This window comes from Vidua chalybeata, chromosome 9, assembly GCF_026979565.1.
Source record: "Vidua chalybeata isolate OUT-0048 chromosome 9, bVidCha1 merged haplotype, whole genome shotgun sequence".
Taxonomy (NCBI): Eukaryota; Metazoa; Chordata; class Aves; order Passeriformes; family Viduidae; genus Vidua; species Vidua chalybeata.
In genome coordinates, this window is record NC_071538.1 from 6,712,044 (window position 1) to 6,738,986 (window position 26,943).

Here is a 26,943-nt window from a genome sequence, read left to right on the forward strand (position 1 = left end):
TGCAAGGAAAAAAACAGCTCAGCTTGGGTTCCTAATCAAGAATCCTGTTCACCTACAGCACAATTTCCATAAAGGAAAAATAATATTATATTCTTTCAGAGAATCTTATCTTGCAATAGATTTCAACAGATTTTTATATGAATCATGAAAACAGAGGTCAAAATCATTAAAGATTTTGTCTTTACAATGCTACTAAATATCGAAGAGATCAACTGTATCAGTTTGTGTAATTGTGTGGTGCCTTCTGGAAACCCACGATGAAAATCTTCCCAGCTCCCAGTACCATCTAATTTCCAAAATCTCTACTAATTAAAGATGGATAATTAAGTTTCTAGTGATACTTACTGTTGTAAGAATTTTACAAAGTTCATCATGTGAAATATATCCAGCCTTATCTGTGTCTATTTTACCAAATGCTTCAAGCAGTTCATTTTTTGTAGCTGGCTTTTCTTTTTTTAAAATAGCACAAAAATCATCAAAATTCAGTGAAGTTGTTTGTGAAGTCCAGTATTTGTTAATGGTCTTCTGAGAAGGATTTCTTCCAGCCAGCTGAAGTACTGAATAATAAAACACAATATTAAATATATATTCCAACTGTTACAAAAGGAGTTTTCTCCAAACATCCTTGAGTCACTTTCCATGTTCAGATTTTTTTAAAGCCAAATCACTCCAAGAGAAAAGTGGGTCTGAAGGACAGTTTTGGTTATGATCTTAATCAAAATAACCGTAAACTCAAACACAGTCTCAGGTGTAAAATTCAGCCTATATCCAGTGTCTTAATATCAAAAATATATTATTTTTAAGTCTGCACATTATTAGATCCTATTTCTACTAAGGCCAACATAATCTTTGCACTTCCTTTGCCAAGAACTGAGATTTAGAGTAGAATTTATCTGAGACAATATTTTATGTCATCCCTGTATATTTGAACGTATCAATTCAAATTATACATGAATTTTAAGGGGAAAATGATACCACCAGGCAGCCAATGTCACACATGCAGCCAGTGCCATGGGTGTTACACCTGGCATTCCCCAAAATGAATTTGCTGGATCTATCTGCCTCTTCAAGGTCTTTACTGAAAACATCCTGTCTGTTTTCAGTGTGATGAAGGTATTACGTTAAATGGAAATTAAATTCAAATGCACAGTCTATCTGAAATGAGAGGAATGCTTTCATATCTTCCCAAATAATCTTTAAGGGAAGCACAGGAGATCCTCCATCTCCACCTGGGCTGGCATTTGATTTTGAGCCAGCTGAGCAGTGCCCAAGCCTGTGCTGGGAACTGCTGAGGAGCATCTGTGAAATGAGGCGGTGGCATCGTGACAATGCTCAGTGGGACCCAGCAAACCAAACAAACAAACCAACAAACCAACCAGGCACGGCTGCTGTCAATCCCTGCCTCAGTGCCAAGCACTAAATAAAGATCTGTGCCCTGCCACCTCTGCTGGAGGAGCCAGAACAGAGCAGGGATCACATCTTTATCCGAGCCACGCCGGGCACGGAGCAACGGTTTGGGGATTTCAGTGTCAAGGGCAGCCAGGGAAGGAAGGGCAGTGACTCTGGGGGTTTGTTCCCATGGATAGGAGAGTTCCCTGCAATGTTAGTGCAGCACATTATTGTATTTGACAGATATCCTTCAAATATACAATCCTTAATTTTATATCTCCAGGGAGATCAGCACTTGCCATTCCCTCCATGCCTCCCAATTTGTATTTGTGAAAGCTCAATCAGACTGCACCTTTCATTTATATTTCTTTATGGTCTGGTTCTGCTAAATCTCTCCAGACAGGAAATGAAGCTACCATTTGGGGTAAGAAAAACTCCTACAAATAAAATTTCCCAGGGCCAATCTCTCAGTGAGCACTTTAGTTTGGAATATCAGCCAAACTTCACAAAGCAAGAGATTCTTAAACACTGGCACCACTCATTTGAGAAATGCCAAAATTGACTTAAGATGAAATATAAGTCTTTAACTCTCAATGCTAACAAATTCTAAAATAAATTCTTAAATACCTCTGGAAGGATTGAGAGTCTGAACAACTAACTGCCCTCTCTAAGTTGACCTTGAAAGCAAAATGCCCAAACACTTGCTGTGCAGCCAAGTGGCATATGGATAGAGCTGAAAGCCAAAGCATTTATTAGAGATACGACATTTGTTCACACCACCCCTCTGTTAAAATCCAGATTATCCCAAACTATCATTAGGATGTCATAAAGGCCCTTTTATTGCAGCTGGGAAAGCCTGGAGAGCACCAAGTCACAAGCTGTAGGAATAAGCTTGTTAATGGGGGAAATTTCATGTTCTGCTGTAGGGAAAGAAGCTGCAATCAGTGCATTCAGCTTTTACAGTGGTGGTTTCCATGAGAAACCTTTTTAAAAGGAACAGAATTCTCTAAGGAAAAAAAAAAAAAATCACCACCCAAAGAGAGCACACAATCCTACAGCTCCCTACAGTGCAAAGTTGGAATTGTATTTGCTTGAAGAATTTTATCTGCCACAGTGAAACCTCCTTCAAAACTGAGGTTATTTATTACTCAGTCTTACTTTACTTTTTCCTTATCTTACCTGGTCACTAAGATACATTATTAAGAAACCAACTTCCATTTTTCAGGTAAATTTTTCTCACTTCTCTTTGAAATTCCTGAGGTTTTCAAACCAAAGCCCCACAGCTTTCAGTTTCTGCCAACAGCCTTATTTAGTGCAGCCGAAGCAGTCAGACATTTGTCTTTTCTGCTGTACTGCTGGCACCAGCACCACCACTTATACACAAAGAAAGTCTGGACAAAAAAAAAAAAAAAAAAAAAAAGAGAACTTTATATTCCAGTCCGTGGGAGTGTAATTCAGGAGGAGTTGAGATAAGGAGTAAGAATTCTTATGGAACACCAGTTGTGGTGGTTTTCTGTCCCCATCTGTCCACTCTAAACTGAATTGAGACCTTTCCTACTGGTGATTTACAAGTAAAAATCTATAAATCTATTTTATTATCTATAAATCTATCTAAATCGACCTAAAATCTATTTCATTATCTATAATAAAATAATCTACAATAAAATACCTCTGTCTGGCATTCCCACTTCCAGCAGGCATCCAAAAATACTCTCAATTCCTTAAACCAGTTACTGAGTTTATGCACAGTAAGAGTTAGAGGGGAAAAGATCCAATCATTACCTAAATTGAGTTGTTCTTTTGATTTAATATTTTCTAAGCTGCTTTTTAAGACAGTCAGATAAGCTGCTCTGCAGTTCATGTAAAAAATGGCTTCTTCTGCATGCTGGGACTTCTTCCCTTGGGAATTTTCCAAGTGTGTGGCTTTCTGATTCCCAGGAGTGCTGGCCATCCTGGGAGGGATGAAATTCCAGTTAGAATTTGTAATTGTCTTAATAATGCCTCTGTTTTTCCCCTGAAACACAGACTAGCCCAAATTATCCAAACATCCAGGTCATATCCTTTCTTTTCTCTAAATCTGGGATGGGAATAATTATCTACACTTGTGGGTAAGCACCATGAGATCCACGAGCACAAAGGGTTTGTCACAGTTTATCCTTCACTGGCAGTAAAAAGATTCATTTCACTGTATTTTATATAGTTGCAGATATTTGATATTACAAGTACTATATAAACATTATATAGTCTTGATTTTTGAAAGCACAAAAACATATTTTCATGTTATCTGTGAAACAAGGCTTTGCCATCTATATTTTCTCTTTTTACTCTAATAACTCAACAAAACATATGGATAATAATAAAATTGGTCCAAATTGGAACCCTTAATCTCAAAAAATGCCAGGTTAAGCACAGAATTCTATTTCTTAGAGTTACCTAAATATAAATAATAGAAATAATTGTGCATAAAACTTTAAACATAAGTGTTCATAAAACTTTGAGCAACTCAGGCCTTTTAAATCCAAGGCCCATACAGTTATAAATGAATGGGAAAAAACCAGAAACACATTTTTTTCTCAATTATTAAAACAACTCAAGGCTGTTTGCTCAGCAATGGTCAGCAAACTCTGACAGCAGCTTTCTGCTTCCACCAGGGGTGATTAAGGTTTTTACAAGGCCATCACAGAGGGACACTAAATCCTGTTGTGCTGTTGCTTTAACAGCTTCTTGTATTATTTTACCCAATGTTGACTTCAGGAAATATATTCCAGTATAATAAATGGAATATCTCAAGTTCAGCAACAAGACAACAGCATCCCAGGGTCCCCTTCAGGACTCATTGGGTTTTTACTCAGGAGGCCTCAATCACTGGCACCTTGTTGAGTTATACAGATCTTTTACACTTGGGAAAGGCAGATAATAATTGCTTATCAAGGATGAAGTACCCAATTTGTAACTCCCTGACACTTTAATATTACACAGGCACCAGAAGGGCCCCGCAGGGACCCCCTGGCACGGCCTGGCTCCTGCAAAGGGGTGTCACTATAATGAAGCACCAGTGTTACACACACGGAATGAACTGGGGGGAAAGGCAAGGAGGAGAAGAATAAGAAGAAATGTTAATTTTCCAGTGACCAGTTTAGAAAATGTGAACTCTTGTTTGTACTCCTCGGACCTCCCATTACTGAGCTATTTCTTATGAGGGCCAGGAAGTGCTGCCAATCCACGGCTGGAAAATCCAGTGAGCAATGGCTTAGTGACAGCAGCACTGCCAGCAGCCCCGTGGCTTAGGCTGGGACATTTGTACTGCATAAATGGCACTTCAGAAAAACAGACAGAGGGGAGCAATCCAGCCCAGGCTTCCAAACAAGGAGAGAGCAGGTTTTGATTAGGCACTGGGAAGAAATTCCTCCCTGTGAGGGTGGGGAGGCCCTGGAAGCTGTGGCTGCCCCTGGATCCTTGGTGTGAAAAATGCACATTTTATGACTGGCTTTTCGCAAATGTTACAATGAATATTATATGTGTAATGTTGGAAAGTTATGCTGTATTAATTCTCTCAAGTAGTGTGTTAAATGTATTTTTAGGTTATAACACAATGTTAAAATAGAAACTATGCTATGTAAGATACTTTTTAACTAGCTCAAGAAAGAGATGAGATAATCAAGAAACTCTTTGCACAGAGATAACAGCGACAGGGCACATAAAGAGTTACAGCCTCCTTATCAGAAAAGACAAACATTCTTCCACCTTCTCTCTGTCTTTATGGAACCACCAGGATTAAGAAGTTGACAAAAACCAGAAAAGCTCTTAATTTGCAAGGAATTTATGCATCATGTATGGAATGTATGAATATGCAACAGGCTGTGGCTATTAAGGTTATTCTTTTGTTCACAAGGCATGCTTATTGGGCTTAAGGGCCCGAGAGCATCCGGACGTCCATAATTCTTTGCTTTTTATTGCCTTGTAATTGTCCTAACTCTAAATTTTTATTACTCTAATTGTATTGCTATTTTTATAACCATTTTATTATTATTAAACTTTAATTTTTTTTTTTTAAACCAAGCGATTGGCGTTTTTCACACTGAAGTGTCCAAGGCCAGGTTTGGATGGGTGTTTCAGCAGCCTGGGATAGTGGAAGGAGTCCTTGCCCATGGGTGGAACTGGCTGAGCCTTAAGTTCTCTTGGTTTTTTAAATGTTTAAAGTTTAATAATAATAAAATGGTTATAAAAATAGCAATACAATTAGAGTAATAAAAATTTAGAGTTAGGACGATTACAAGACAATAAAAAGCAAAGAATTACGGACGTCTGGATGCTCTCGGGCACTTAAGCCACGACAAGCATGCCTTGTGAACAAAGGAATCACCTTAAAAGCAATAGCCTGTTGCATATACAAAACACTTCATGACTATGCATATATTTTATTTAAAACAGGAAATTCGTCTGGTACTTGTTAAAAAGTTTCTGTTAATCCCCAGGTGCCTTTGAGTCTAAGTCAGGCTTGAAGAAGTTCGTTTCTGTTGATAAGGAAAGCCATAAATTCCTCTCCTCTGGAAAATTTAGGGGTTTCTGTAATTGTAATCTTTGTGCGAAGAATTCCTTGATTTTCTCATCTCTTTCTTGAGCTAGTTAAAAAGTATCTTACATAGTATCGTTTCTATTTTAACATTGTGTTATAACCTAAAAACACATTCAGCGCACTACTTGAGAGAATTAATACAGCGTAACTTTCCAACATTAGACATATAACATTCATTGTAACATTTGCGAAAAGCCAATCCTAAAACGTGCATTTTTCACGATTACAATCCCCTTCGCCCAGCCCTGAGGGGAATTAGCCCTCTCTCTCTCTCTGCCTCAGCCCTGCTCGGCCATCCCTGAGGCGCGTTTGGCCGCCCCGAACATCACCGGCCCCGGCCCGGCTCCTACCGCGCACAGCGGGACCCGACGAGCCCACACGGACACCGGTCCCGGTCTCGGTCTCGGTCTCGGTCTCGGTCCCGGTCCCGGTCCCGGTCCCGGTCTCGGCTTCGGTCTGGGCCCCGCAGCCCTGCCGGGCTCCGCGGCCCCGCCCCGGCCCGGCCCGGCCCGCCCTCAGCGCCGTTTCCAGCCGGCGGCGTTTGGCGGGCACACGGCGGGAGCTCCGAAGGGGAGGCGGCGGGAGCGGCTCCGGGATGTCGTAGGTGTCTGGGGAGCGGGGCAGCGCTGCTCTCCCTCTCCGTCCGCTCTCCCTCCCCTTCCTCCTCTCCCTTGCCGTGTTCTCTTCCCTCTCTCTGTGCTCTCTCCTCTCGCGCCGTCCCCTCACGGCAGCGGCTCGGTTCCCGCGGACTCTGCCGTGAGGGGGGCGCTTCTCCCGGCGGGCCGCGGCTCCCGAGCGCGGTCCGTGAGGGGAGAAGCGCGCTCGGAGCGGGCCCGGGGCGGAAGGAGCGGCTGGCGAGGGGGGCGGGATTTGTTTCCAGATGGAAACAGACCGGGAAATGCGGGCAGTGGTTCCTGGGGCGGCGCTGCGGGCGGGGCTGGCTGGGCGGCGCTGCCGCTGTGGGTGATCCTCTCCGGATTCTGCATTTCCGAAGGGTCGGGCGCGGCTCTGCCCAGCGACGTGACAAGGAGCAATGGCTGTAAACTAAAACACAGCGAGTTCCACCTCAACATCAAGAAGAAGTGCTGTACGCTGAGGGTGGCAGAGCTCTGGAGCAGCTGCCCAGGAGGGCGTGGAGTGTCCCCCTGTGGGGACATTCAAAGCCTGCGTCGCCTGCTCCGGGTGACCCTGCCTTGGCAAGGGGGTTTGGACTGGATGATTTCCAGAGATCCCTTCCAGTCCCAGCTGTTCTAATTCTATATCTCTCTACACAGCATGGATAACGCCCGTGGGGCTATGTGGGAGAGGGGCAAGAAGAAGCATCACGAGATGGTTCAGCTTGGAAAGGACCCACAGTGGGTCCATCCAGTCCAGCATTGAAGCAGGGTCATTCCCTGGCTGGCATCCAGGCAGGTCTGGAATATCTCCAGTGAGGGAGACTCCACACCTTCTCTGCCCTGTTCCAGTGCTCAGTCACTGCACAGGAAAGAAGTTCTTCCTCACATCCAGGTGGAACCTCCTGGGCATCATTTTCTGCCCTTTGCCTCTTGTCCCATTGCTGGGCAAAGCCTGGTCCATCCTCTGAACCCTCCCTTGGCCACCACGGAAGGGATTGGCAAAAAAAAAAAAAAAAAAAAAAAAAGCAGGTTTTGATATGAATTTGTGAACGTGTGGCTTCAACAGAGTTTGATGGCAAGGTTCACGCTATTGCCCGCTACACAGATGGAGCAGAGACAGGAAAATGGGATTAGAATCAATTTAGAATGATTTACATGGAGACCAGGGATGCAAAAGGGTCACGGGGACAAGGATATGGATACAAAAGATACAGGTGCAAAAGAGTTTAGCAACAGTTAATCACTGACTGATTTAATATTTATAAAGTGATTCAAAAGGATTTACTACAATTACAGCAGTGACTAAATTACAGATTCACACACTCAGGTGCAGAGAGGTGGGAAGGAATTGCAGGCCTGTGGAGATCATGGCATGACACCCCCCGTGCCCATTTTCCATCAGGCTGTATCTCTTCATTTTGTCTCCAAAGGGAATAAATCCTGCTCATTTTTCTCCTATATTTTGCAATTTATCAAGCAGTAAGTAATTAATCAAGTCACGTAAGTGTGGTGCTGCTCTTGTGTGTCTCTGCTCATCGTGGGCTTCTGGAGATCAATAAAGAAAGTTCTTTAACCAGATAAATATTAGGCACAAAATAATCACTGCAGGTTGTACAGCTGGCTGTAAACATGTGCCATCATACTCTGCGTGGTTAAGAAAATAAATTAAGTCTTGTCAGGCTAATTCAGGAGCAGGAAACTCAGGTTAAATTCTCTCACCACAAGTGCCTCATCTTTTTGTCTCCTTTTCTTGTTCCACTCTGACATTTGGTTCTACACCACAGGCAAAGTGAGCTATGTAAAAAAAAATAATAAACCATACTAAAAGTGGTGCTCTTCATGTTGTTTCCTAAAATACTTTTCTTTACACATATTGTTTTTTCACCACATTCTTCTTTTGGAAGATCTGAGAGACGACAATTTGGCCAACAGGGTTTTCATGTGAGGTATCAGGATAAATTTGGTTTCAGGGGCCCAAGCCAGGCTCTGTGTGTAGACTTACAGCATAAATTTTTAATAATTCTGATTTAACTTCTCATATAATGGCATTGAAAAGACAATCAGTAAAAACAACCCCCAGGCAAGCCAGGCTGTTGGGTGGCACAAGGCAAGGTTGACCTCCTAAAGCTAAAATTCTATTTTCCAGTACAATATTCCAGCTCTTTCCAACGTTGAAGAGCTTGGAATGAGGCTCCATCTCTGCCCCCATAGTTCAGGGTGCTTGCAGAGTGAAATCTGGGCTGTGTGCTGCTCTGTTGCTCTACACAATATTTGACAGACTTCAAAGAGCATGGCTTTGATCAGTGCTCAGCTTTCCCCCTAAGAAATGTTCTCAGTGTTTATAACTTAGTGGGATTTTCATGTAGTTTCTCATTTATTTCATCCTACAGCTGTGATCCTGCTCCTGATTTCCTCTGGCTTTCGGCTCCTGTTGACACCTGCCATAAAAACTTCCATCAGAACATGCCTTAGTGTAACATGCAAATGCATTGGCCCCCAGAGCATCCTTGCAGTGTGGATGCATTAATAAATGGAATATTTCTCCGCTGCCACGAGCTGGAAGCTGTAATGGAGTCGGGATTCCTTGAGCTATATGGGGTTCTCTTTAAAAAAGAAATACATTGTAAAGAATTCCATCAAACTGTTGCAGCTTTGGCTGCCCTTTGGCCAGAATTTCAGAGGCCTTTTTAATTTAAATGTTACCTGTTTACTTGGCTTTTTTAAGACAGGGTATTTCTTTTCCCCTTTTTGTAATAGAGATAGCTGTAAAACAGTTTTCCTTTAAGACCCTTGCCTTACATATCAGAGATGTGTTTCCATTCTATTTTCCCAATCCTTTAATTTACAGTTTTGGAATAGCAGCATAAATTTGAAAAGGATATGTTTGGAATGAGGTCATCTAAATTCCTTACAAGGCAAAACACTCTTTTTCCAAGACGAAAACCGAACTAACTTCTTGAAATATGATGTATATTCCAAACCTTGTTTAATTCAATGTAATATATATGTTTCTTGGGGACTGTTCTTACAAAGATTTTTTTTTTCTCATCGTTTTACATCATGTTTTAAACTATTGTTAAGATTTAGGAACGTGCTTAAAAAGTTTCAGTTGTCTCTGGGAAAAATAGTCTTAATTTATGTTGACCTTTCTTTCCTTGGAGCATTTCGCCTGCATTCAATAAAATTTTGATGACTGCTCTTTAGCAGACAGCTGTACCATATAAAGTATTATAAATATTCAGCTTTCCTCTTCCAGTGTTGCCATTAACAGCTGGGCATCCAGTTCAGAGGAGCAGATTTTGCAGAGAGAGCTTGGCATGTTCCTGAATCAGGAGAGGGAGGAAGGGAAGCAAACAGTTTCTTATGGTTTGGGGACCTGTAAAGACATAGAGCATCTGTTCCCCAGTTAAGTCATAGGCTGGTAGCACTGAATCATGTTAAGAGCTAAAATGATGGGAAAAACTACTTATTTCACCTTGCCTCTACCTGTGTCTTAAATGTCTTAAACATTATTTCGACTAATGGCAAAATAATTGCAAGCCTTGCTCAGAAGGTATGTAAATGGAAATGCTTTTGGGGGAGGGGGTTGTTGTTTATAGCCTTGGAGAAAAGATAAATACTCAGCATGATTTCACTTCAGAGCCTTGATTTTATCTCTGGTATAAAATGGAGACTCAGATTTACTTAGGCAAACACTTTATCCTTCTAAACAAGCAACATTCAGGGAATGGATTTGCTTTGGATGCCATCAGTAAATGTGAAACCAGAAAAGGAGACTGTCTTTATCATTATCAATTATAGACCTTACTAACAGAAATCTTTGTGTCTACATGACCATAAAACCTGTCCATGTTTTTCTCTTGCAGGGCTAAGAGAGCATTAAATTTGGATGCTGTTAAAAAAGATAATGTAAGTATTTTTTTTGGTGTCTGGAGCCATCTGGGCTGTATAAATATATATGTATATATATCTGTGTGCAAAAATAAATGTGGATATAAACAATCCATTTCATTTTAGCTGCCTTTATGTTGTTACGGATTGGATGTTGTCTGGGCAAATCTTAAAGCACAAAATTACTGCTGCAAATATTAGTATAAAATTGATTGTATTTCATTTGTCACAGAACTGCCTGGCGTTAAGTAATGTACATCTGCATGAATCACTTGAAAAATGTGCATATTGTTATTGCCACCACTATTTACCCAAGAGCTGAATGAGTTAAGATCCTTGGTGAAATCATTTATTAGAAATTAGCTCCATTATCCTGGGAAGCAAACGTTCTGCCATGTAATTGTACATGTGACAATATGGAATTATGATAATGCTGTAATCTGCATATTAGAAACTGCAAAATTGAAATGAAAACATTAAAGGCATTTTCATGTCAGGGCTGTAATTACCTCCCTCAGCTAATCTGGCATAATGAAACTATAAACTCCTAAAGCTGCCATCAATTTCACCGCAGTTATCACAACCAAAATAAAATTGCACTGGTGCTGTTATTTGTTCTAAAAGCAGCTCCAGCATCCTCCCAGCCACCAGCAGGTCGTGACATATGTCAGTTTATTAACTCCCACTGGGGCTCTTGTGCAACCAGCAGGGCACAGGAGCTGGGGAGGATGGCAGGGTGCAAAGGAAGGAGAATTTTGGAGAAGTACAGAGAGAAAGAGCTGGTCAGCAAACGAGCTCCTAATAAATCTCCAAGCCTGGGTCATTTTGAAGAGGTTTTTGTAAATGCAGCACATCTTTGGAGGCCTCAGTGGTATTGAGCAAGGCAGAAATTGGGCATTTAATATTTTTCTAGACACTTATTTTTTCAAAATTTCAACAGAGGTGGCAAAATACCACAGTGGCACCAAAAAAAAAAAATCATTAACAGTTTAATTAGCAGCTTAGTGTACCATTACCCAACTTGTTCTGCTCAGAATGCAGCTGTGACTGTAATTTTGCATCTGTTTCTTGGGCTGCAGTAACAGTTTTGTAGACGAGGGGTCCAACTGAAATTCCATGGAATGCTTTTCCTGCCCTAAAGCCATCCCCTCCCATGAGATAAAAAGACTCACTCCATGCTTATCTGCAGTCAGGTTCTTGTGCAGCAAAAAGCTGAGGAAAAGCCCACCTGAATGACAGAAACTTTTAGTGGAGGCTCAGTGATGTGGCTTTACACTGATTTTTGGTTCACACGATGTCTCTAATAGATGCATGTCAAAGATTTAAATTAAATAACTTTATAAAAGGAAAGAAGGAACAGAAAGTAGTGAACTCATGGTTTGGGTGAAATATATGACTGATCTTTGCTGTTTCTGTCATTCCTTCCCTGTTTTTATCAAGAATTCCTCATTCCATGAATCAAAATATTCATGAATTAACCAGATCAGGAATGAGTATTGTTAGATTTTTGGAATCTTAGTGTGGTATCATTAAACAATTTCATAGACTGGAGTAAAATTCTTCTTCCTGGAAGAGAAAACCTTACTGACAAATAAAAACTGTTTTTGTAAGTGCTGCAGGAATTTTGTTTAAAATAGCCTTATCCATATCCAGAAATGGGTGAGATGACTGCTGTTCAAGCAGGAAAAATTGTCTGAAATGTTTGGAGATTATCCCTGTTGAAAAGGAGATTTGATGACATGTTAATCCCTAAATTGGCATTGATAAATATTTCATTTAAAGACTATTGGAAGCATTTCTTTACCTGCCTGAATGTGGCAAGACAGAGTGAGGATTTCCATCAGGTGTAGTTTATATGCTGCTAGACTGGAACAAGAATATAAATGAGAGGTGTGAAATTATTTAAGGTATTTGAGACTAAAACAAGGCAGAGGCAAGTGGGCAGCAAATTAAATCTTTTAAAATCTGCTGTAAGTCCCACTACTGATGACCAGTGGTAGCACTTGGGGGTTGTAAAGTAAAGGTATGGGTTGGTTTCTTTTATTTCTGTACATGAAATGTGCTGAAAATCCCAGTTTCTCATCCTTGCAGTTCAGCATCCATGCTGGAGCCTGTCCCAGATAATCCCAGTTTGTCTTCCAGCACTGCAGATTTGTTCTTCTGAAAACTTCTCTGCACAAATCCTTTAACATCATTAAACAATTCCTCTTACATCATCAGACATAGTGAAACCCTGAACCACAGACAAAACTTTGGATTTAAGGGACTCACTTTGGATTTTTTCAAACACTTGTTTAAAAAAAATATTAGAAATAACTTTTGATAAAATTAAAATCTAAAAGTATTTATGTCTTAAATTCTCATTACTGGGAAAAAAAAAAAAAACAAACAAACTTGGTTTGGCTGCTTTAAAAAAACCCCAGACATTGAGGTGATCATGCCAGAATACCTAAATCCCTGGAAAACATATTTTTTCTTTGTGGAATCTGGGAGACAATGTGTTTGAAAGGATCTTTTTTTATCAAATGAGTTTTATTGAGAAGAGGGAGTGATAGAGAAGCTTGATGAGCACAAAATCACCCCACCACAACATTTAACATGGGCTTTCCATAATGGAACTACATAAAGCCAGGAATTACTTAGGAAAACCTTAGGTAGTAAAAGTTCAGAGAAGTTTTGTCAGTACTCATCTGGATTTTTTTTTTTTTGGTGTATTTTTCTCCATTTCAGGCACCTGATGCAACCCCCCTGAAGGCCAAAAGGAGCAACCTGAACTTTTACTCCCCGACCACAGGCACGCGCCAGCTGAGCCCCTGCTTCTCTCCCACCAGTGACAGGGCACAGAATCCCAGCAGTGCCCCAGCAGAGGGTGAGCTGAGCATTCCCTCTCCCTTACTGCAACATTTTCCTGCTTTCTCCTGCATTTAGGGACTTCTCTCCCATCTGCTATGTTTGATTTCTTTATCCTCTCAAAGAATCTCTTCTGGAAAAGCCAAGGTTGGGACCTAAAGGTTGAATTTTTTTTCAGTGTGAATCTTGGGGGTGTTTATAAAACAACTGAGTGAGACAATTTTTAATTAACATTACACTGGATGTCATCAGCTCTCAGAAAATACACCTTTGTAAGATTATAATGATATTATTTCCAGTTCACTTTAGGATAAATGTTCACTTAGTTACACAGTCACAGCTTTTGGCTCTGACTGCTCAAGAAGCAGATTTTCAGTAGACTGAGCTGCTTTTATCTTTTATGGCTGTATAAAAAATATTGTGGTTGTGGCCTCTTTGAGTGTTGAGGAACCCTCAGGTCACTTGGTGTAACTTTTTTATTTTAAAATAATACAGAGGGACTTTGTGTCATCTTTCCCTATAGAGCTTTAATTTCCTTGCAATACAGCTCTAGAAAAGATGGTTAAGTCTCAACAACAACAACAACAAAAACAACAACAACAACAACAACAACAATAATAATAATAATAATAATAATAATAATAATAGTGCATCACGTCCATTGTTAGCAAATTACTTGTTCAATTATTTTAGTTATTAAGAAAGAATCCCCTGTCTGATTTTGAATTTGTCTGGCTTTAATTTTCAGCCACTGGTTCTTGTTGGGTTACAGAATTTTTTATGCCCCAGAGGTTTTGGAATTTATGTACAGTAATTGAGGCCTCACCAACATTTATGAATTATGATGAGTAAAAATATTCTGAGCAAGGTGGAACAGCCACTGTTTGACATTTACCTGGGTGTCTGCAGATTTTAGCTGTTGCACCATGTCCTCTCCTGATGGATCTGCAGAAGTGGAGCTTCCCTCCAGGATTTTATATTTTATCCTAATTCTTTATCCTGCTGCCACTCTTTTTTTTTTTTTTTTCCTGTGTTCATATAGCTACAAGATGGTGGTGTGTAATTATTAAATCCCAGGTTTCAGGTTGTCCATTTAAACCCACAATTTCTGCTCTCCTTCTAAAAATCCACAGTGCTGGTCTAAAAGTATGACCTGTTTGATAATTGATGACTGATTTAAGTCCCAGTTCTATTGACTACTTAGATTTAAAATTAAATCTTTGAGGGTCTTAAGTTTTAGCTACTGTATTAAAGCTTAAACTTTTATAGCACTTTGTCATCCTGAAGTGTTTCTAAATGTTTTACAAAATATTAAAATTAAAAGTTAATTTATCCTTGAGTGCTGAGACTTGGATGTAATAATTTAGATCTAACAAGAAGAAATCTAAGTGTTTAATGCTGAGTGTGGTCTCTTTTTTTTTAGTCTGATGGCAGGAAGGAGATTTATTACAGTGAAATGTGGAAAGCTCCTCATTCCACGGAATCTGTACATTTGTTAAGCTCATGGTAAATTCCAAATCTTTCACTCGAAGGTGAATTTACAAAATCCCCACGTTTTTGTGATGTCTTCAACTTAAGCCACAATTAAATCATTTCTGATAGTCAGATGTGACTTTTTTTATTGCTGGAACAAGTATTAAATTTTTATCTGGTTTTGTTCTGATCTGATTCCTGTGGGAATTGGATAAATCATGTAAATTCAGAAAGTCTTGTGGTCAGAGGTCACATTTATCCTGCCCCATCCATCACATGCCAGACTGGAATATTATATTGTCAGTAGAGCACATTTGGAGCCTTTGGAAGCAATTCCCAGCATCTTTGTGGTTGTTTAGGAAATGGACTTGGGGCCAGGCAGTTTTCATAAAGGGAAATGGGAATTTCATAGCTCAGTCATTCCAGCATTTTCAGGATAATGCTCGATGTTAGTCTGCAGTTAATAGGATAAAAAGCTCCTGGAAGAGCACAGTAAATACCTGCCAGGATAATTCTAACTTCCAGATATTAATGCTGTAATCCCAAGGTTTCCAGAAACTGAGGAGAGGTCAAATTCCAAAAGTCTAAATTATAAATAATTTAGCGTGGTTCATTCCAAGTCCTGCTTTCCAAGTGAGCTTTGAGGTTTTTCCTCTTCTCAAAAGATCATTCAGCACTCAAAGTTCACACCAACTCCTTCTTCAGGTGCTTCAAATACTCCACATCTGATTTTTATCTTTATTGTGTCTCTTTTTCTGAGGAGATGGGAATGAGCAGAGCAATTCCAAGAGCGGATTATCCAGGAGAGGGCAGCCTCAAACAGAGGACGAGGTGTAAGTGCATTCAGTTTGAAGTTTGCTATGGGTACAGGGCTGTGATTGCATCTCTTTTTTCACCACCAGACAATAACTGTGACATTTATTCACCTAAATATTATGTTTGAAGTTGGAGCTCTTCCTTTTCATTATTGTAGTTGAACTCCCAATTTGTTTCCTGGGGTTTTTGCCTCTGCTGGATGTTTTCCCACATCATTAGGCTGAAATTCCTTCAGTGTAGGACAGTGTCTTCCAAGTGATGGAGCTGGACAGATTGTTTGGATGACATTTGAAGAGTAGAAAAGAAAATATCAACATGATACCGGTGTAAAACTGTAAATTGATTAATTGGGGGAGGGTTTTTTGTGATTCAGTGAATCCCTTGGTCAACACATCCAGCCTCGTTTCTTAGTGACAGGAACCCAGAATTACAGAACAATTGGAGTAATTAGAGGCCTCATTGATATGGAAATGTTTGCATTCAATAATTCAGAATGTTTTTTAAAGGTTTGCAGGAGACCAGCAGTGACATTCAAATAAAAACATGTCTAAACCAACACCTACACTTCATATTCATGTGAACCTCCATACACTTAATTTTACAGATGGAAAATACATTGCCCAGTAGACTGATATAAATCCTCAGAGCTGAGCTGGATCCATCCCCATTCCAACGAGAAAAAACTCTGGGAAACATTGCAAACCTGGATTTTCAGTGAGTGGGGATGTGGATAACTGGAATTGTTTTACCTTTTTTACGCAGGTTCCTGCAACTGCAGTCCCAAGTGAGAAATTCCTTGCCCAGAATTCTGAAACTAAGAGCAAATCTGACAAGCCTGAAGGTCTGGTTTACACTGATTTGTCTTTTAAACTACTTCTAATACCGGATTTGAAAGCAAAAGTAGGATTTTATATGCAACATTTGAGTTTAAAGGGGTAGGGAAACAAATAAAAGGCTTGAAACTAGGCAAGCTGGACTTGGAAATTCAGAAAATGCAAAAAACCTCAAAACTTATTGGATTTTTTCCATGTCCTCAGTTTTTAATTTGTATACAAATAAAACCAATATGAAGTAGTTCTCAATTATTATTTAGAACTTGAAATATGAATTAACTGCATAGATTTTTATGTCTTTGAAGATTAAAGATCCTTTTGTGTTGAAGTGATTGTACCATTTAATTTAGCACTAAAGTATCATTATTTAATAGTCCAATACATGTTAAAATGCAAATCACTGCTCTTTTTTTTTCCCATTTTGTTTCCTGACTAAATTTAGCACAAGGTTCATTGCTGTACATCAATAGCTGAGAAATAATTCAGTGTACTCAGAGGACTGTGTTGATTTATTTCATGTGGACAAGGTTTTATTTAAAAAATAAAACCCAAACGATGCTAATTGGAAATATTTTAATTGCAATGTTTATTTAGAAAAGGAGGAATTTAGGGCTTACGAACAATTTCCAAATTGGTTTTGGTATGTTGTAGATATGGAGTAGATATTGGGAATGGGATTTAACGATGATTTTGTTATTTTCCAGGCTTTGGAGGGCAGTAGAGAGCTGGAAAATATCCTCAGAGTCTCACACTCGTCCTGTGTCCTGAGTGCTGAGCTGCAGAAAACCCAAGCGCTGGGTGAGGAGGGGGTTCCGTACATTTATTTATCCCTTTGGAACATTTACCAGGGATCACTCCAGTTGTTTCCTTTGGTACTCCCCAGGACTCAGGAAAAATGCACTTCGAGTGTCCCCCGTGCATCCAGCAGGGACATAAAAGCCAGGCACACTGGGGAGGGAAAACCTGGAAAAGCAACACCTTTTCTTATGGAAATGGTCAGTAAATAGTTAGATACTTAGTGGGTACTTAGGTGGGGATTAGGCTCAACGTTTGCACTTGGATTGCTTGGCCTTTCTTCTCCCCTTCCGAGGAAGTTGGTTTGTTTGTTTGTTTGCTGTCAGCAGGATTAGGCTGAATATAAATTTCCAGGCTTTAAAAATCGCTATTCATGTGTCTTGAGATGATGGACATTCCAGATGCTTGTTGTGTTGGGATAAGGGCACTTCACAGCTGCCACAGCTGGAATGCTTTTCCAAAGGAGCCCAGAAAGCAAACCTGGAGTGCCTGGGCTGCTGCTTTTGCAGTTGGGAACAGGTGGACAGTAAAGCCACAGGTACCAGAGAAATTTTCTTCCCAAACAGTGGAATTGATGCATCACATGCCGGTGTTTCAATTACCATTTCTTCCCTGCCTTGATGTCCAAAGCTCGTTCCATTTTCCTCCTGCATGAGCATGCACTGCTCTGTTCCCACTGTAGTGCCAGATCCTTTCTGAGCCAGGATGGAGTTACCTGGGAACAGTCTGGGTTTCCATCGGGGTGGGACAGACAGACAGACAGCCCAAAGGACAGCTCAGACCTCTTATTGCCACTCCTGTGTCCACTCTTTCCTTCAGCTCCTTGGGAAAGAAGCATCCTTCCCCCATCTCTGAATTAGGAACCATGGCAGCACTAGAAGAAAAAAAAAATTGGAACAAAATGTGGGATGAGGCTTGGAAGCAAAACTTGTCAGAATTGTCTGTATTTTGAAAATTCTTGTTAATTTTTTTGAGCACAGTTACATAGGCAAGAGGGTTTTTTTCCTTGAAATGCTTTGAAAGTGAAGGAGGCAGCAGAGGTATTATTTTCTTTGAAAGCTCTGGGGCAACATTTGTTGATTTTGGATTTATTTCTTCACTAGTGAGTCAAGTAGAAAAACTGCAGCTGTTGAAAGCAAACCATGGAAAAGTCCCTGCCCGCGGTAAGAAACTCTTCATGACTCCTGTGTAACAGATGTTTTGATTCCTTTTGCTTGATTTCTTTTCAGTCCCTTTCATTTGAAATAAGTTGGGCAACCTTTAGGAGGTGAAAACTATGATAATCAAATGTGTTTCTTCTGAATGGTCTGCAAATGTAAATTGAATATTTGCTGCTATTTTCATTGTATTGGGTATTTCCCCATGAGACTGTGCAGGGACAAGGAATCATTCATGGCCTTGCACTTGTGGCATGGTCCAGAAGATTTTCCATACTTTTTGTATATCCCAGTTATCCTTGTTCTTCCTCATCCTCCTCCCTCCCACTGTGTTTTCAGTGTCACAATCTTGCAGCAAAACCTTTTTCACTTTGTGTATTTTATGGGGTATTTCACCCACTCCAGGGGGCTGTGAAATCTCAGCTCTGAGGTTTCTTCAAAATCAGTGCTGTGAAAATATTTGAAGCTGGTGCTGTTTCATCCCCAACTGCTTTAGTGCCTTGGCAGGAAGGCAGGGGACACACACAGGACAGTTTCATTCCCTCACACTCAGTAAAATCAACAACCATCCCCCAGGGATATTCTGATATTTCTGTTATCTTCACACCTTCTATCTGAAAACAGAGCAAACCCAAGACCAGGAGCAGTGGTGGCATCTCTGCAGTGGGGAATTCTCTTAAAGGACAGAAAATTGATCAAGCTTAGATTTGCTGGGCTGCAGCAGATTAGCTGCAAATGAAAAGGAGTGACAGCACTTGGGAAGGAATTGGGCTGATTTGTGCAGTGTGCAGGTGGTGATTTACAGCTCCCTGTGTCCTCCTGCTGCAGCTCCTGCCTGGCAGGGCTGGGAATGCTGGGAGCAGTCCCTGCTTCCTTTGTGCTCTGCTCACCACACACACACTGAGAGCTCCATCTCTGCTCCAGAAAGCAGCCCCTAGCCCCAGACACAGCCAGGCTGCTTAGATGAGAGATGCTTTGTAAAGGTAGGGAGGAAAAGAGAATTCCGAGTTTAAACTGAACGATTTTGATGAAGTTCCAATGTCAGTTTTGCTTTCACAAAGAATAAATTCAATTTTGTAATCTTGAAAATGCAGTAGTGGGAGAGAGAGGCAGAGGAGTTTGTGATCAAAGAGAAGCATCTGGAGATGTTTTTCTTTGCCTTTTAGTTTCAGATGTGGGTTTTTCATAATTATTTTTAATTAGTTATGGCAAGGCTTAAAACTTATGACTGTTCTGTGGCTTGGTCCAGATGGAATGTCACATTATCATCACATGGTGAGGCATGAAATTTATTTACATAAACGACCTCCTCTTAAAACAACTTCATACAAAACATTCCTGGCTCAATGGGCAGCCTTGTGCAGAGCTCAGTTTATCATTTTGGGTGACCAGCATGGAAAAAAGGCATCATTGTTTGCCCATGACTTGAATTTACAGTAAACAAAATGTTTTTGAATAGAAAGTAAGCAAACTGTAAAACAACTGCCAAGAGATGAATCGAGTTGGTGTCTGGGAGTCCGAAATGTGCTGAGAATGGATGTGCAGGTTGGGATGTGCACATTTGGAAGGAAAATGTCACAGGTTTGGAGATTCCAGGAGTGAAGGTTCTAAAAGGGGAAGCTGCTCCAGCTGGCTGTTACTAAGGACAGGGACACTTTGCTTCCCCAAAACCCTGACACAAACCATGGCTGCTGCCCACGAGAGTGTTCCAGAGATCAAATACTTGCAGTGGTGTGGAAAACTCTGTCCAGGCTGTGATGAAATAAAAAACACTTCCTTTTTTGTGGGGCTGCTCATCCTGATGAGCCCAGGGGCAAATCTGATCCTCTCTGAGTTCTGAACATTCCCAGCTTTCATGGTGGGGTGAATACAAGGGGCTGAGGTTTGTGCTCTTGAGACAGTAGTGGTGGCTTTCCAAGAGACTGCATCAGGGCTAACTGCATGGATTTTATTCCATGCCACTTGAAATCACTGAAGAAAGCAAAGCTGAGAAATCAGGGACCAAAACGGATAAGTTTCCACCTGCCAGTCCAGTTTTGAAAGCTGCATTTATTTTAAAACATAAATCCCATTTCACAACTACTGCAAAATATAAACACAACCTTAATAATCAGAGCTCCTCCTTGAACCAGGTAAAAAGGTAAAAATACAGAATTCTACCATTTATCCCATTTTGTGTCAGTTTGAGTTCAGAATTTGGGTGTCCTAAGAGTAAACCACTGGGCTCTGGCGGTTGCTGGGGGTTTATTTTCACCTTTAGATGTACTTGGGTGTCTGCCCCACCTTTCCTTCCTCCTCCTTGGAGATCTTCTGAGGAAAAGGGGAATACAGCAGTGGATTTTTCCAACTGTAAAACCCTAACCTAAAACCCACATCTATTTTCCTCAGCCCAACTTTGTACTTAACTTACAGGGAAGAAATGCCATTATCCCTTTGCTGGGAAAAGTGAGTCTGGGAACTGGCTGAGCAAAAACACTGGAGGGATCTGGCTTTGTTCCTCTGCCCTTCCCTGTGGAAGAACATCCCTGCTTGTGCTCCTGGGGCTTTCCTACCATCCCACCTGGGGCAGGGCTGATCTCAGCCCCTCACTCAGTGGGGATTGCCCCAGGGGAGTGTGGTTTGCCCAGTTTGTGTCTTGGGCACGAAAAGCTGGTTTTGCTCAGGCTAAATTTGAATTCACGTCTCCTCATTCTGTGGGTTTGAGTTCGTGCCCGTGGGAGTCCCTGCCAGTGGAGGAGAGGGAACAGATCCCACTCAGCCCAGTGCCCCCATGCTGCATTTCCCAGCACAGGTGAGGAATCCTGCCCACTGCCAGCCCCAGGAGCTGGGGGAGCTCCCCACTGCTCCTTGCCAGCAGGATTTGGGGCTGTGGGGTTGTACCCACAACCTGAATTTTCCAAACAGCCTGAGACTGGAGGAGTCTGGGGTCTGGGCCCAGCAGCACGAGGAGTTTTGGGATGGAAGGAAGGAGAGGGGGCAGCTCCAAGGCTCTGCAGTGATGGAACACCCTGGGCTATGCAGATGAAATATTAAGCCATTAACTGCAGTGGCAGATACAGAAATGCACATGAGACGTATGACTGGAGGCCCAGACAAGTACACAGAGAACTGTCAACCTGCATTTTAGATTTAGGTGTCAGCCCCATTTATTCACAGATTTCACCCTTGTTTTTACACTCTATTTTCCTACGTGCCTTTTTAGAGATGCAACAGCTATGAATTTTTAATTCTGGTGGATCTAGTTTAGAGTATTAAGCTTAATGAAAAATTCAAAAGAATTGTAGTTCTTCCAACGTGTAGCAACTCCTACATGAGAATAAATCCTGCCTTCTCCCATGAATATAATTATTTTAAATAAAAAAGAAAAGAAACATTAGTTTGGACTCACTTAGTAGCAATTATATGTTTAAGAGGTGTAAATAACTTGCTATCCAGACATTACAAATATCCAGGTGCTCTGTATGTGCTGATGACAACAAAATTGAAAAGAAAGACTGTAATAATTCTGACTGGTTTTCTCTGCAGAAGATATTGATTATTTGTGTGTGGTGAGAGATTTGGAAAATTCAATTAAAGGAGTTGTGCAAAGGTTTCATAAATTTCCCCAGTACAGCGTGTACACAGACATTGCTGTGTATTAAATCAATGCAGCACTTCACAATATATTTTCTTTGAAACATAAAAATAAATAACATTTAAACAGTTCTGCTTACTACAGAAACAAATTTTATTTTCTGTGAAGCATTTAGTCATGTGCTATCACTGACTCATACACATTTGCCAGCTGTAACAAATTTTATAGACGTTTTCTCCAGAGACATAGCTCATATACTATGAATTTTTAAATGAGCAAATGGTGAAGAAGGGATGTCAGCAATATAAAAATTGATCAGTTAAAAGATAAAAGCATAAGTAAAGAGATTTGTATGGTAGTCTTAATAGGTTTTATTAAATAAAAATACTATAAAAAGACAGTAATGAATAGACTGAAGGTTTTAACTGTGGTTGAGGTGGAGAAAAATTATTCTGGCACATTTAGTAGAAGATTGGTTTTATATCACCCGACAGGTGAACATTTTTTTTCCTCTCTGCTTTTTAGATCTGTAAATGTTTTAGAGCAGCCAAAGTTGGGAGAGCATGGTGGGAGAACTTGGAGGGGAAAGGAAACTTGGGAAGATTTGAGCCCTTTTAGTGCCTGTGTGGTCCAAGGGCAGGGATGGCTCTGCCAACGCTCTGGAGCAGATCTGGGGGACTCCAGCCACTGCTGACCCTGGGAACCCTAAAATTGGAGCTGAGGAGAGGATCAGGCTGGGCCTGCAGCAGCCTCCCCTTCTGGCACCTTCAGGCACCTTCTGGTCCCCTCCCCTGAGCCCTTTTCCAGCTGCTCTGTTCGCTGCCATCCTCAGCCAGGAGTTCCTGAATCTTCTCTTTGGTTTGAGGGGGCTGACCTTACTCAGGAGCTCTGCACGGGAAAATCCCGAGGCAGAAGGCTTGTTGGGGCTTTTAAGAACAGCTCACTCAGAGGTGAGGCAGGGCTGGATGGGATATTGGGAATTAGGAATTGTTCCCTGGCAGGGTGGGCAGGCCCTGGCACAGGGTGCCCAGAGCAGCTGTGGCTGCCCCTGGATCCCTGGCAGTGCCCAGGGTGGACAGGGCTTGGAGCAGCCTGGGAGAGTGGAAGGTGTCCCTGCCATGGCAGGGGTGGCACTGGGTGGGCTCTACAGTCCCTTCCAACTCAAACCATTCCATGATTCTTTGTTTGGAAAACAAAGCTGAGTCTGTGGTATTTTTTGTGAATCTGGACAGCTTCTGTTTCTCAGGAGAGCTCAGCACAGTGGTCTTGGCACATTTGGGTTCTTTACTCACCACACAGTGCAATATTGCAACCCGTGGTTAAAGGGAAATCAGTCCTTTCCTGTATGGAATTGCATTTAGCACAAGTAAACCAGCTTGTAACTGAACCTTCTCCCTGTTACTTGCCATACAAGATTGGACAGTTTCCTCTTGGGAGCAGTTGTGGGGTTTTTTGGTTGATCATTTGTGTAAACAAATGAAGTTTGTTAGGAATAAAGCTAGAACGTGGTACCTGAGGCCAAGTTGGATTGGATTCCTTTTTCTGGAGTAACCTTGTGATTCCTGGCTTAGGACAGAGCCTGGGGTTGGTCTGGCTCAGCTCCAGGTAACGCTGCCCAGCCCAGGGGCAGGTGCTGCTGTGGAGTCACTCCCTGGCAGTGGGAGATCCATGGAATCACAGTGTGCCAGCTGGGGAGAGCTGAGGAGGCCCTGCCCCAGCAGCCCCGTGGCCGTGGGGTTTGATGCCCTCCCCAGCTGGGTTTTTGTGCAGCTGAGAGGCTCAAGCTGCTGGAAATCCCTTTTTGTGTGGTCAGTATCATGCTGAATTCTCCCTTCACCCCTGTGTGGTGGGGGAATCAAACACCCCCAAGCCAGCAGCCCTCAGGGTGCTCCAGCAGAGCTGCTCATCTGCTGCAGGGACTTTTGGCAGCCCTGGCACTCCCAAGCACCTGCTCCCAGAGCCTTCCCCACGTGTTCTCATTCCCTGGGTTCCTTTCTGCCCTTGCACACTTTTGCTGTGCTTGTCTCAGCCACCTGCTCACCCTCACCCGGCCCCGCCCGGCTGCGGCCTCAGGTGTGGGTGATCCAGGGATGGCTCTGGGTCATCCAGGGAGTTCCTCTGCTGCAATCCCTGACTGAGCTCTGCTGGCACAGCCCTTGGGGATTCTCATTTATTCTTTTGTTACTGATAGCAAAAGGCAGCACCAGCTTCTCATCCTGGTAGCACATTCTGTTCTCGTTTGCCAATGATAGAACACAGGTGCAGCCACTCACCAGGACAAGCTCTGAAATCCTGAGACACCGTGTGTGAAGGAAAAGGGGTGCTGATTCTTTAACCACCACAGCAACTTATTTAACTCATGTGTGAGGCAGGATTTGCACAAATTCTGTCATCACACCACTGTTGTCCATCACATACCACATTTCTGTGTTTTCCTTGTTCACAGATCCCATCCAGGCTGCCGGGAGTGCTGCATTCCTGACCTCATTCCTGGACAGAAGGAAGGAGCCCCTGGGCCTGCTCCCAGCCTTGCCCAGCACCGAGGCACAGCCAGAGTGACCAGGACCAAGGTACTTCTTCTAAACCATGTGCAGAGAGCTCTGGGATGTCCTGCAGGCTGCCCTGAGGGGAATCACTTGTTCTCTGCCCATGGGATTTGTTCCTGGTTTGTTGAGCACTGTGACAAAGAATCTCTAGAAGCTCTGCTCTCCCACTGAAACATCCTGTGCTGTTTCTCCTCAACTTGTTGCTGCTTTGGCTGCTTGTCCTTGTTGCAGCATTTCTCCTCACCAGTTTGTTCCTCCTTTATCCTTGTTCCTTAAAACATCCCAAGATGTTCCTGCAGCTCCGGGCAGTGGGGCTGGTGCCCTGCCTTGCCTTAGGCTCCGTGTGTGTTTTACTGGACATCACATCCATAACTCCACACAGATCCCATGACCGATGATGCTGCTGTCTAATTGCTATTTATTTTAGTCATTCCTCATCTCTCCACAGGCATTATGTGAAAAATGCATTCCACATCAACCCAAACTTCTCCATCTGCTGGACTGGACTTAAAAGGAGCGAAGAACCGAGTGTAAACCAATCTCCGCAGCAAATCCCAGCTGGGGAGCGCTCGCTGCGCCGGGCAGGTGCACGTCCAGATAACATTTCTGGCATCTATTTCGACTTAACAATGTGCACAAGCAGATCATCTCAATGTAAATAATCCACCCTGGGTGCTGTGCAGCCCTGTGCCCGTGGGCTTGGTGCTGTGTGGAAGTAAACTGTGGGCTCTGGAGGGCTTCTCCAGCACTGCCTGGGCTCTGAGGCTGGAGGAAGCTCTGCAGTGCCAGCAGTTAATTTTTCCCACCCTGGATGTGTTTTAGTTGTTTGCAAACACTTTCCCTGGTGGTGCTGCCATGGCTGGGGACAGATCTGTCATCCACATGAGGGTTCCTCTAAAGTCAACCCCAGCCCCAGGGTAAAAAGGCCTCAGCCTCCAACCCAGCATTAACACACAGGGCTCTGGTAACATTTGCTTTTAGGTCAACATTTGATTTTAGTTTTGGCATTTAATGCTGTAGGAGCTGAGCTGTTTTATATAATCCAACTTTTTTTAATAAACCAGCTGCTTTTCTCTTTCCTTCTCTTCAGCCTCACCCCTCCAGCCGAGTGAATCCCCTGCCTTTTCAATCTTTGCAATTAGGCTGAAAAAGTGCAGTAAAACTATTTATTCTTATCAAAGTCCAGCATAAAAACAAACACTTGAATGTCCTTTCTACCACTGCGAAGTCCCATCCTCAAATAAACTGAATTTTACAACTAAAATGCTGAGCACCAGCATGATCAAGGTGTTCAGGGTGTGGCTGAGCCCACACATGCTCAAGCTTTGGGAGTTTTCAATTAATAAAAATGGTTTTGCACTTCACTGCCTGTGCAGTCTGACCGGGAAGAAGGTTAGGAAGTGTTTGAGGGAATTGTGTCCATTCTCATTTCCCTCTGGTCTGCCAGGCTTCCAGCTGGGGTGGTTGTGTGTGTGAGGTGCCCCAGCCCTGGCTCTGTGGGCTGAGGGTTCCTGAGCCAGCCAGTTTCTATAGCCTCTGGAGCTGGAAATTGAATAATTATTGATCTCAGAAGAGTCTGGAACCAACTGTGCTGGTCTAAATCGAGCTGTTCTGGGCAGTCCTGGAAGAACAGCATCAAACTTGTTCAGGAACCAACAGCAAAGGTGGTGATGGCCAGCAGTGAGGCACAGCAGAACTCCCCCATGGCAGTTACTGAACCGGGCATTTTTAGGGAGGTGGGAGTTGCACAGCGAGCTCCTGCTGCTCGGCCCCCCATGCACACCGCAGCCTTTGGGCGCTCTCCGTGTCTCTGACCTCCTGCTGTACCAGGCTTTTGCCTCTGAAGCAGCTGGGGCTGTTAGGAACCATTTCCAGTTCCACACAAGGTGGATCGGGTGACTCGCACTTTATCACCCCCCGAGGCCACCTCAAGGACAAAGGAAAGGGATACACCCAAAACTAATGTTTGGGTATGGGGAAGGATGGGCCTGGGCTCTGCTGGACACGGGGCTAACGAGACCCTGGAGGGGCTAATGAGACCCTGGGCTCCCTCTGCTTCCATCCACCTTCATTCTCCTGTCACACGATACAGCCCTTCCTCAGGCTGGCACGGATCAGGCAGGCGTTCCTTGGGGGAAACACGGTGGGTTTGGGATTTCACAGCCTCTGGAGACAAGGATTCCCATTTTGTGTCCCAATACCCCTCAGTGCCACTCAGCCCACACTTGCAGAAAGGCCGTGCTGTGGGCAGAGCTCTTGCATGCCAGTTAAGAGTCAGACCCGCAGAAAATCCTAAATCCTTGTGAAAAGATGGAAGTTTTGTTGTTTCATAAGGAACTGTTAGGGGAAACTGAACTGTGCTCACCCCCAATATCCTTCTAGTTCCTACTCCAGAGCTCCCCTTCCATTCTCTCTGAGCTGCCAGG

At 42.6% G+C, this 26,943-nt stretch overlaps 2 protein-coding genes across 6 annotated transcripts in view; one reads left to right on the forward strand and one right to left on the reverse strand.

Annotated features, from left to right (window-relative positions):
* Positions 1-6,818, reverse strand: part of EFCAB7 (EF-hand calcium binding domain 7) — a 20,469-nt gene extending 13,651 nt beyond the window's left edge. For all 3 annotated transcript variants that reach the window (XM_053949921.1, XM_053949920.1, XM_053949919.1), the window contains exons 1-3: positions 6,316-6,818; positions 3,172-3,341; positions 346-557 (exon numbers count right to left, since the gene is read on the reverse strand). In XM_053949921.1, the coding sequence (XP_053805896.1) occupies positions 346-557; positions 3,172-3,340 (381 nt within the window). In that variant the 5' untranslated portion in view covers position 3,341; positions 6,316-6,818. The remainder of the gene's footprint in view (positions 1-345; positions 558-3,171; positions 3,342-6,315) is intronic.
* On the forward strand, positions 6,485-25,594 carry ITGB3BP (integrin subunit beta 3 binding protein). 3 transcript variants are annotated; one of them, XR_008432249.1, is made up of 9 exons: positions 6,485-6,565; positions 10,449-10,491; positions 13,204-13,342; positions 15,557-15,629; positions 16,375-16,453; positions 17,150-17,243; positions 17,329-17,440; positions 18,344-18,403; positions 24,418-24,434. XR_008432249.1 is itself a non-coding variant. In XM_053949925.1 (9 exons), the coding sequence occupies exons 1-8, from the start codon at positions 6,561-6,563 to the stop codon at positions 24,528-24,530; spliced, it is 606 nt and encodes a 201-aa protein (XP_053805900.1). In that variant the 5' UTR covers positions 6,485-6,560; the 3' UTR covers positions 24,531-24,541; positions 24,966-25,594. The 3 variants fall into 3 exon arrangements, 2 of the variants coding, with proteins under 2 accessions (XP_053805900.1, XP_053805901.1); XM_053949925.1 differs by lacking the exon at positions 17,329-17,440 and adding an exon at positions 24,966-25,594 and having other exon boundaries at positions 24,418-24,541; XM_053949926.1 differs by lacking the exon at positions 17,329-17,440 and adding an exon at positions 24,966-25,594 and having other exon boundaries at positions 6,486-6,565; positions 15,560-15,629; positions 24,418-24,541.
* Positions 25,595-26,943: the final 1,349 nt, after the last annotated feature.

Excerpts from the sequence above, each read along its gene's own strand:
- ITGB3BP (XM_053949925.1), top strand. Across the intron at positions 10,492-13,203 it reads ATGCTGTTAAAAAAGATAAT|GCACCTGATGCAACCCCCCT; the intron begins GTAAGTATTTTT and ends TCTCCATTTCAG. Across the intron at positions 18,404-24,417 it reads TGGAAAAGTCCCTGCCCGCG|ATCCCATCCAGGCTGCCGGG; the intron begins GTAAGAAACTCT and ends CCTTGTTCACAG.